Source organism: Pungitius pungitius, chromosome 2 (genome assembly GCF_949316345.1).
Source record: "Pungitius pungitius chromosome 2, fPunPun2.1, whole genome shotgun sequence".
Classification (NCBI taxonomy): domain Eukaryota; kingdom Metazoa; phylum Chordata; class Actinopteri; order Perciformes; family Gasterosteidae; genus Pungitius; species Pungitius pungitius.
In genome coordinates this window covers 8,170,101-8,181,376 of record NC_084901.1, presented here as the reverse complement: position 1 = coordinate 8,181,376, position 11,276 = coordinate 8,170,101, and the positions used below count along the sequence as shown (strand labels likewise).

The 11,276-nt window shown below is 42.1% G+C and overlaps 1 protein-coding gene across 1 annotated transcript; it reads right to left on the bottom strand.

Annotated features, from left to right (window-relative positions):
* Positions 1–1,111: 1,111 nt before the first annotated feature.
* Positions 1,112–9,424, bottom strand: il17rel (interleukin 17 receptor E-like). Its single transcript, XM_037461444.2, has 18 exons — positions 8,945–9,424; positions 7,881–7,908; positions 7,548–7,697; positions 6,450–6,556; positions 5,930–6,044; positions 5,676–5,720; positions 5,247–5,386; positions 4,860–4,931; positions 4,709–4,763; positions 4,428–4,591; positions 3,741–3,785; positions 3,289–3,346; positions 3,031–3,176; positions 2,514–2,573; positions 2,358–2,415; positions 1,793–1,924; positions 1,531–1,587; positions 1,112–1,451 (listed from the first exon to the last, which is right to left on the bottom strand). Exons 1-18 carry the CDS (start codon positions 9,056–9,058, stop codon positions 1,333–1,335), a joined length of 1,665 nt encoding a protein of 554 aa, XP_037317341.2. The 5' UTR covers positions 9,059–9,424; the 3' UTR covers positions 1,112–1,332.
* Positions 9,425–11,276: the final 1,852 nt, after the last annotated feature.

The window sequence follows — 11,276 nt, the reverse complement described above, 5'->3', positions numbered from 1 at the left end:
GAAGATTGGAAAAACGTTGCCTGGTCTGATGAGTCTCGATTTCTGCTGCGACATTCGGATGGTAGGGTCAGAATTTGGCGTCTACAACATGAAAGCATGGATCCATCCTGCCTTGTATCAACGGTTCAGGCTGGTGGTGGTGGTGTCATGGTGTGGGGAATATTTTCTTAGCACTCTTTGGGCCCCTTGGTACCAATTGAGCATCGTTGCAACGCCACAGCCTACCTGAGTATTGTTGCTGACCATGTCCATCCCTTTATGACCACAATGTACCCAACTTCTGATGGCTACTTTCAGCAGGATAAAGCGCCATGTCATAAAGCTGGAATCATCTCAGACTGGTTTCTTGAACATGACAATGAGTTCGCTGTACTCAAATGGCCTCCACAATCACCAGATCTCAATCCAATAGAGCATCTTTGGGATGTGGTGGAACGAGAGATTCGCATCATGGATGTGCGGCCGACAAATCTGCGGCAACTGTGTGATGCCATCATGTCAATATGGACCAAACTCCCTGAGGAATGCTTCCAGCACCTTGTTGAATCTATGCCACGAAGAATTGAGGCAGTTCTGAAGGCAAAAGGGGTTCCAACCCGTTACTAGCATGGGGTACCTAATAAAGTGGCCGGTGAGTGTATAAGTTCCATATTTTTTTGGTTCTACATATACTTCTGTTGTTTTCATCTTGGTTTTAGTTCATGGGGTTTATTAACACCATGGCAGCAAAATGATGTCCATGTGCAAAATGCAAATGATTACGGAAGTGGCACTCATAAAGTCATAACCCATAAAGAGACTCAGAAAAACCCACGAACAAGTATGCAAAAAGAAATGCTTGGCTTGTGAGGCTTGGTTTGTCACTTGTTTCTAACGAAGTAAAACAACATGAAACACAACACAACACAGGAATGGAACCGGTTTGGTAGTTTGGTAAGTGTCTCAAAGGGAAAATCACTACTGTTGGCGGTACCATGTTTGACATTGACGTTAAGTGATTGATTATGTTTTGTAATAGATCAGCAGTTTGATATTTACAATTTTTTTAATGAAAATATAGATTTAAATACCTCTCACAACAAACCATTTGGTTGCGAGATGAATGGATTATTCAAAGTAAAAGTAATATACACATTAACTTTGACCCAAACAGACAACATTGACAGAATAACAACAGCTGTTAACTATAACAAGTACACAAATCAGTCAAAAATGGTCTGTCTAACTGAGCATTTGTAATATCTCTGCAAACCTTTTACTAGACCTAATTTGGTCTTTACACTGCACATTACAAGTAATGCCTTTGAAAAAAGCTCTTTGGTTCTTTAGTCATTAAGAGATTAAGTTGGCCTCCTCAGTGTTCCCACACTGTGGAGAATCTGGGATGAGGAACCCTCCATGTACAGGAGGTTGAGGTTTTAATAAAATGACTGCACAGTAAGAATCAGGATCTGTAAAAACACAACCTCAGGTTTAGCTTTCAGGTTGAAAATGCATATTGTTTTGTAATAATTCTCATCAGAACTTCACCTGTTCTCTTTTCAGAGACACATCCTCCAGTCATGTTTTGTTTCCGCTTTTGATAAACTGAAATAGAAAACAGGTTTAATGAGATGAGCAGGATGAGGAAATCCAACACAATGACAAATTGCGCTGGTATTTCATTCAAATGGGTGGCACATGCTGCACTGCACTGATACAAGCACCTTTTGTGAGCGGCCTGCAGAAATTAAGCTTTTAACAAGAGTGTGGAATACTGCAGGTCTGCACTTGCTAGTCCTTTTCTGCTTACCGGTTAAAAGTACGTGGAGCGCCAGAGTGAAAATGATGACACCAAAGAGGATGACTGCAAGGGGTAAAATGACCCAACTTGAATCCCAAGGCACTCGACTGGTAATGACAGGTCCACGGGCCTCTGTTTGATCTGTGAAGATAATTCCCAATGTGAAAATGATGACACACATGGCACCTATGGTCATAATGAAACCATTAACTGTGTTTCTCATGTATTTGAAAGATGACACAACGAGCACACCTTTTTTTCTTTGCAGTGACTCAATGCGTTAAGCCCTTAACTACGCGTAAATATTATAAGTGCATTAAAAACAGTTTCATCCATCAAAGGGCACAAAACCTAAGTGGAGTAGACAACTTTAGTGAGATAATGTTTTTATTCCTCAAATCGATGCCAAGAAACCACTTAGGTGAAACTTGAGAGGCTTGTAAGTTTGTTATTATTCTATCAAAGATTGCGTCATTGTAAACATCTGGTCTATTAATCCGTCAAGCCATGGTATGTGGGATGTGAGAAAAAAAGGGTTGGAACAGACAACATGGCAACTTATTACTGTACTTACTGCATTGCTCAAGACAGTGAGTGACTGTGGCAGCAAACGTCACGTCGAGCCTCTCCACCTGTCCAAATGCACATTGTGAATCAAAGTCTGTCAAAGCGTGAGGGAGAATATTTTACATATATTACCTCAAAGTATCTATCAACTACGCAAACTAACCTGGAAACAAGAGTTGCATGGCTCCCCTTTCAGGTTTAAGCCAACAGGATTATGTTCCTCCTGACAAAGACAAAAAAACACACCAGAAGAATTCCTTAGAAGAGTTGTAGGTTTTATGGAAGTCTTCATTGTTTCTATTTGGCTTCTCATGGCTCTATTGGTGGTTTCAGTCAAATCCATGTTCAGCATTCATGCACAGAAGAAATGCTTGATTGATCAAACACCCCAAACACACACTAAGCGGCTTCCATGGCAACACTTTTTGACACATGTCATGCTGCTGATTCATGTGGTAGATTCTCTTTGATCGAGGAAGTCATTACTTCGTTTTGCTCTGATTACAATCTGTGTCTTAAAGCTGCAAAATAAAACATGTTTCTTCCAGCAGTAAAAGATCAGGTGCCGTGCTATCTTTGCGAGCATGTTGTAACAGCTACTTCATGGGGGAGATGGACAAGTCACGGAAGGGGTGGTTTGAAAAGTATGAAAATGAGATCATGTTCAAATTGACACCTACCACGTGCAGGGTGTACGTGTGGGTGATCTGGCACGAAGTCAAGCCTTCAGGCGCCACACACAGCCCCACAGAAAACGTTGCAGGGACCTGGGACAACACCTTTACGGCTTCCTGACCCTGTTGTCCCGACACAACCACCTCCCATGCTGGGAAAAACAGTTGATTATGCAGCCGTCAATGAACAGACCAATGCTACAATGCCACATAATCTTAATGATTTATTGAAAATGTTCGCACTTAAACTGTTCAAAAATATACCTTGGAATCTGGCGTCGGCAAAGGGGCACCTGGTCCAGGACTGATGGCCTACAGTGAACTGAATAACATCGTACAGTGTTATTCAATAGAAGTCCTCATCTAACAGGAACATAATGCTTACACACCACACATCCCACACCCCCCAAAAAAACTGTAGTTCCAGTGAACTGTTTAACCACTGATTAAAATAGCAGCAATGCTTCTGTTTTGTGGTTAGATTACCAGGAAACCCTCACTGCTGAGCTGAGCTCATTTTGTTGTGGTTCTTGTTGTACAGTAAAGCTAGATCCTTCAGCGTGGGCTGTACCTGAGTGGTACAGCCCACGCTGAAGGTGTAGCAGAGGAGCTGCTAGTCTACTAGCATACATCCCACAGAGAGGCGTCTGATCACACATATTGTTTATTCATAACAACAACTGGGACTGAGGTCCAAGGGAGAAAGACATTAATACCTTCATGCACAGCTGGGGGTGTGGATCCACTTTAGTAAATGTAATCTGTGAAGCAAAGATTCAGGAAATAGTTAATAATTAAATACACAACGGTTGGTTTTTTGTCCCTGAGAAGGGAACTCTCTGTTGCTGATGCACGTCGCCCAATGGTCGTAAAAGTGCAAGTCATTGTTCAAGTCAAGTGCAAAACTTACACAGTTTACTTTTATTTGTTATTCACATGTGAAATCTGGTGTTGTCATAACTGCTTCCTACCGCGTAAACTATGAGTGTGCTCATTGACAACTACTTCATTTATAGCGTGAACAAGCAACTTCAATCCATACGTGACCAGAACAAGAAGCGACAAACCTCGCGAGGTAGCACCAACCCGGGCATTCACACCAACCCGGGCATTCACACCAACCCAGGCATTCAAACTAACCCGGGCATTCACACAAACCCGGGCATTCAAACCAACCCGGGCATTCAAACTAACCCGGGCATTCACACAAACCCGGGCATTCAAACCAACCCGGGCATTCAAACTAACCCAGGCATTCAAACTAACCCGGGCATTCACACAAACCCGGGCATTCAAACCAACCCGGGCATTCAAACCAACCTGGGCATTCAAACCAACCCGGGCATTCAAACCAACCCGGGCATTCACCACAACCCGGGCATTCACATGTCAGAGACTTGTACCTTTTTCCTGCTAACATTCTGTGAGCCGTGAAGCAGATCCACACAGGCGCCGTCGGCCCTTTTCTGACACAAGCCAACCGTGGCAGTCACGGGGCAGATGGGCTCCCATGACAGCGTCTCTTCGATGGGATCAAAGTTAATTCCAGACCACAGCTCTTCGAGGCCTGCGGGCAGATACGATCTCAGACTATTCATCGAGTATTAAATCAACTCTGAGACACTAAACCCCACGCTTGGATTGCTGCAATCGCTCCGTAGGTCAAATCAATCAAGTGACTCACGGTGTTCAAACGGGCAGATCTGAACTCTCGAGGCATCCATCACAGCCGACCACCCCTACGAGGAATTTATAAGCAAACATTCATCCCTCTTTCTAGAAGTTATTACTAAAAGATCACAAATGCTTAACGGGATTTTTGGCTGAACTGTTACCTCGATGCAGAGGCAGGGCAAAGGTCGGGAGTACGGAAGAATGGCACTCTTGACACGTTCCCCCTTCTTTATCTGAAAGGTAAACATAGCACCATCGAATACAAGCATGATGTGACAGTTCCAAAGAGGGTGGCATGTGACCAATACAGTTTTTGCTTGAATGGCTGATATGGATCAGAGAACAGCATGGAATTATTTGGCATTCTGCTTTTTGCAGAGAATTCAAGGAACTAAGTTAGTGAGTGATTAGATGTAAACTGAGTCCACATGCACTAGTAGGCATGAGAAACATTGTGTGTCAGAGGGCACGGCAATACCCAAAAAATAATTTGGAGAGATCGTGCCAGTGCTTATGTGTAAGAAGAGGCTTCGGTTTAAAGTACCAACCAGTTTATAGGCCCCTGTGCCAGCGCAGATGAAATCCTTGTGGCACAGACGGAGGTGGTAGTCGTGATCCTCCAACGTGTCCGACGCACTGACTTTCAGCTCCTTCCTCTTTGGGTTGACATCATATGATAGCCGCCCAGCTGGAGTCAACAGAGGTCAATGTTAGTCCGATATTTTCTCCTCGGCTATGGACACATGTGGGGGCCTAAAGTAGGTTTCTAGTGATGTTGGATTAGCACCTGAGGGCCTACAAGATCAATCCGAAAGGCCATTTCAAAAGAAAAAGATCTGTGAAGTAAGGACAACCTTACTTTGTCTTTTAAGTGAAACAATCTCGGAGCAGAAGTTTTTTCAGGCAAAAGGTCAAAGATCACTGGTTTATAGCTGTGTGCTTTAGAAATAATGATCTAATGCCTAGCATGTACTCACTGATGCATTCTGGGACATGCCTGCGCAAATCTTCACTGAGGCAATCTGTGAAGGAATAGAAGAATGTTGGCATAAAGTCATTGGCATAACGATGAAAAGATCTGCAACGTATACTTAATACTACAGTTGTTTCTTTTTATTAATCATTAACCTTTATCTTGAAATAGATGTATGTCCGCCCCCCAAATGTCACTAGTTCCAATAAAATAAAAGGAAATACTTGTGCGTGTTTCTATAAAAATACAAACCCTCACCTGGAGCTTCGTATGTTCCTGTCCAGGTTACGTCGCAGTAGCTCGGCACTGTTTCCACTGTTACTTGCACACGTTGCCGTGGAGAAATGTCAGTGCAATCATTCTCAACTTCGACCTTTGGGACAATGTGAGGAACAACACAGCTGCTAGTCTGGCACAGTTCCAAAATGTATGGTACTTGTTTGGACACACACTAAACAAAGTTGGTTATGTTATTTGGAAACCTAGCAACGGTTTCAGTCCGTATGTTGAGGGTTTGAAGCTTAGATAAGATGTAAAATAAATACATCACATTTTAAAATAAATCAATCTAAGTCACGTCTGATGTGTCTTCAGACTATTTTGTATTTATACCACAAATGTATGCACACAAATTGTTTATGTTAATGGTAGTACTGAAACTTTAACTTTTTTCATGACAACGCTGTTTTGGTGATGTCATTTACAATTACAAAAACAGAAGGCTTACTTTCGTACCACACTAATTATAATGGAATGTCCAAATAAGCTCAAACAGTACCTTTAGCCCAGAGAGTCGGTGTCTCGACCCTCTTCTGAAGCTGAACATTTGGCAGTTGGCCATCATCCCCGCGGTGACGGTGCAGACGGACAAACCATGGATGGACTCTGGGGAGAAAAACATCCTGAACTCAGAAGGCCTATTAGGGATCGAGCACACACAGTTAACCATTAAAAATCATTCATGGTGTTCAGCATGAGTTGGCGTTGTTTTACACACCATACAGGAAGAAAAGTATTTTATCACGTTCGACTGGCTCAGTGGACTTAAGACTCAATCTAGATTGCAGGGATTTCCCCCTTTCAGCCTGCCATTGAGGAAAACCGTTTACTATTTTAGTGTGCTGCAGATGTGTATAACTATGCATGCCTGCATGTGAGTTTTGACCCACAATCTACTTGCGAAAATCGGGAACACAAAACATCAATTGGCCCAGTGGTTTTATAAATGAGTCTTCCTCCACGACCAATCTTCACCACCCTCAACCCTCCGAAATGGGTCGTCTACAATAACCACCTCTAACCACCACTAGCAGACAGGTTGTAGCGTGTAAGGGGCCGAATACCCGTCTGCTGACTCCTACTTTGCCAAGCGCATCAGAGAACGGGGTTGACCTTCAGGTAATGTAAAGATGGGAAGGGCTCTCTTAAAGAGAGAGAGAGCTTTGTTTCGCGCCACTGCAGAAACATAGCAGTGCAACAAGGTGGCCTTTGTGAACAGGCCACAATATGAATGTAAGGGGGTTCAAGACAACAAAAGAACACTGCAATTCTTAGTTTGCCATGATTATGAAACAATGAATATTATGTGCAAATAGATACACCAAAATCCTACAAACGGGACATTGCATAGCTTAGAAGTTACCAGGAGGCAACTTTCCTTTGTTTATTCCAATCAAAGTATAATTTAAAAGGAACTTATTACTAATGATATGATTTCAGGAATCCAATGGGATTGTCGTATTTCAAGGTAATACTGAGTAGCCGGGTACTTGCATAAAGGTAAAGTAGGTGGTTAAGGTTAACACAGCTGCTGCCGAATTGGCATTCCAGATCAAAAAAAGAATATCGTAAATGTTTGTGTGGATTGAAATCATACCAGTAAGTTTGATTGCGGTCTTGACTCTGAGGTGCAGAGAGCACTTCTGCCTCCCCTCACAGCGCATGACGGTGGAGAGGTCGACGTTGTGGAACACAGAGGAGCGGTTCACACCTTCAGCTGGGTTTTGACACGGAGGAGGAAACCAATCTACGGGAAATGAACTAAACGTCATCTCCGTGACACATACTGAGGCATCCTTGCCCGCCCAGAAATGGTCTGATGTCACCGCTTAAGAATGCAATTCAAAATATTAGGTGCTTTTCTGTTGTGTAGAATCAAATTCTGTGTGCATGCATTTGTGACAAAAAGCCGATGTGTTTCGACACTCACTGTTGGGCTTGGTCTTGCACTGGAGGCCCTAGGGGAAGGCGGAAGGAAGGAGAAAAAGAGTAAGTGAAATACCAAGTAACCGTTTTATATTAATCCTTTTTTAATAGGTGGTTGAAATAACTAAATCAAAGGTAGCACCGCTCAAGTACATCTTCATTTCCTCCTTCATAGAAAACCCGACATGTTTTTTCTGCAGTTTGATACGCTCCAACACGCAGGCAAATACAAAGAGTAAAGCAAACTATTAATCAATGACTCCATTTTTTTGCCTACTATCATTTTGAAGTAATAACAAGTCTGTGCAAATGTCCACTGTAGTTAGATTGCACACAACATTCTTGCAGTGATACCTATGTCATTCAGCACAGTTTTCCTTGACTGAATTTCAAAAATGTACAGGGACAGTTTGTTTATCATCCAGGAAACATGTGACACTCGCAGTGGCGAGTGACTATGCAGGTAGCGCTATATTTGACGCTACCTGAAGAATCCTCCATTGTTCTCAAACTATTTTTAGGAGGTACCGATCTGGTTTTAGACCTGGCGCTATTCAGCCTCTTGTGAAAAGAATTTCAATAAAATCACATCAGGAAGAACGCGTTGGGATATTTGTGGCATTGGTTGCTGCTAAAACAGGTCTTCTTAGTTCACTGAGAGAGAAGTAAGCATGAAAAGGTTCAAGAGTGTTATACAACGCAACTATATTCGCAGCTGTTTTAGTTTTTCTTAGCCTTCTAGAGTAAAAGTTTAGAACTATAGCAGGGAACGCCACATGCGTGCATGCAGTAGAATATGCATTCTATAAGGCTGTCCTAACAAACATTTTTCAGGGAGTCAGTAGGTGAGTCACAAAGTAAGTGATGACAAATGCAGTCTTCCGGGAAATCCACAATTAACCTCAGGATTGACTTGACGTTTTGTAGATTGTGGTTGACACAGCAGAAAAAAGCAGCAGCTGTGTTAATAGCCGCACCGTCAGCAGAAGTAATCTGAGGTAAAAATAGTACAGATATGTTTTTCTTTGTCTCTGTGTCGCTCAGAGGCTCAAAAGCATGCAGTTTTACCTGAGAACACCTGGTACCACATTCCTCTATCCGCTCCAATCCCGTTTGGTCGGCTGCAGCTCCATCCAGACCCGAACAACAGTGAGACATCAGCAGGGCGACCCACAGGAACATTTTCACAAGCCTGCTATGAGACACACACTTCTCTGGGTCCCGTTATCTGGTATCTTGCCTCCTTCCGCGGGCCAGGGTCAGGTGAGTCTCGGCCTAACGTGACAGGTAGCTGGATGGCGAGGTGACGCTCCTGTATATATATATATATATATGAGTGTACCGGAGCCAAGCACACAGAGTGAGACACACTCACACTGCTGTAATGACGGAAAGAGGGGGTGTGGCCTCAGGGAGCACAAGCACACATTTCTCTCTTTAATGTTTCAGGGTTAGTGTCATATAAGGACTGCACAACCCTGTACCTCCTTTATTTTGTGTTTATAAACGGAACTCACGGCACTCACAGAAATATTTTATTTTATTGCTAGCCCATTGCAGTTAATGTAAGTGGAAATACATAATCCCCGCCCCTGCCACACACACACACTCCACAAACTATTCCACCAGAAAATCAGTATCAGCTTTTACTGAAAAGCTAGATGTCAAGAAAATGATTTCTATTCACTGTGAACACGGCAATCATCTGGTTTAAGTTTGAGTTTGAGATTCGTCAACAATATGTTGTATTTATACCATTCAACCTTTTATAAAACAAAATGGCTTGTTTTGGGATTCAGAATTAAAAGGAGAAAATAGTTGGGTAGTTAAAAGTTCATAATAGTGGCTCCCCAAATGTAATACAGCTTAAAAGAAAACTTCCTCTTCCTTTTGCTTCTGCATGCCCGAGCATGGAAAACACACTGCACAGTTGAAAGCATCAGGAAAGGACTTTATTAGTCACGCAAAAAAGAACATTCCCCTTTTTACGGGATACTCTGGAACATGCAGGTCGACAATAACGTTGACATCATCTTTTAATTCAATATGACATTTAACATTTACTTGTTAAATGATTATCCTCCCTAACATCTTTGTTGTTCCTTGCCATCTGGCCACGTCCAATATTTACTAGCACATCAAGGCTCCACTATATTAGATGGAGAGTTATCAGCTGTGAGTGTCTGCTGGTTGGTACCAAGAAAGCGGTGCATTGTGGGTTTTTGGAGAAAAAAATTGCTGAAAAGAAGCATCTGAGTTGGGCCCGAACCGACGCCGTGACAGTGAACACAAACAAAACAGGAATTTGACAGAGTTTGACTATGAATAAAAAAGTTTTTTTAGGTATTATAAATCAGTGATCAGTGCCTGTAAAATGCAGAAAATGTTCGTTGCATCATTATACTGTAGACCACCAATTAATTTACTCTGCAGCAGCAGCACTAAGCAGCATTTGCACTTCCTACTATAATTTTGCTAGGTAAGACACAAGGAAGAAAAAAGAAAAAATCCTCCTTATCTTTGTGAGAAAACAGACGTAGAAAGAGATAAATGTATTTGCTGCATGTGTCAACATCGCATCGCCACTGGATGCGCAATAGCTTAATTTGCCTTTTACAGGTAAACGCTGCACTTCTTTGAACCGCAGTATTGTGCAATAACATCAAAGCAAGGCCGTGAAAGAGTTTATGACAAGTGAGCCGATTACCATCAAGCAAGTCCAGCCAAAACAAAACTAAAGGGATTCTTGAGGTCCCCGGGCCTCAAAAAAATGTTTATCTTTCCACAAAGTAAATGCAAGATCCTTTCATTTCTAGGGTACCGTGTACTGCTCATTATCCAGCTATGTTATGATTGTCAAATACTGTCTGTGGCTGTCTAAAAGGCCTTTATACATGTGATATTTTTGCGCTTTCTTGTTGAAAGAGTTTGAAGAGTAAGATTATTAATATGATCAAGACCTGGAGTGAAGATAGATGACAGAGCTATTGACATAAGACCTTTTTATTGGAGTATTTATTATTCTAACCCTTTCACAGAAGAGCACTATAATATTGTTTTGAAGTGGTTCCTGTTGAAAGAAAAAAGGAGATCCATCATGAACCCTGCGATTATCAAGGGCTGATCAGTGGGTCAGACCTGTTCTGACTTTGTGTAATGGCTCTATCTGCTGGGACTTTGTGTGCATTACACACAAAGTCCCAGGTTTTTTAGACAGTGAACCATCACAGATGACGTTTTAAGTATTTTTAGAAAAATTGCATATGTTCACAAGTCACCAGGTCTGCAGTTTTTATGGAAAACTGAATGTTTACGGTTTTAAAAGTTAATGATTTTTTACTTAATAGAATTGTTTTATGATTTCCCAAATATAAGTGGTCAAAATGTACATAGTTCCAAG

Excerpts from the sequence above, each read along its gene's own strand:
- il17rel (XM_037461444.2), bottom strand. The coding sequence starts at position 9,058 with ATGTTCCTGTGGGTCGCCCTGCTGATGTCTCACTGTTGTTCGGGTCTG. Across the intron at positions 4,764-4,859 it reads TGCCCTGCCTCTGCATCGAG|GGGTGGTCGGCTGTGATGGA; the intron begins GTAACAGTTCAG and ends AATTCCTCGTAG. Across the intron at positions 1,925-2,357 it reads TCACTGTCTTGAGCAATGCA|ATCAAACAGAGGCCCGTGGA; the intron begins GTAAGTACAGTA and ends TTATCTTCACAG.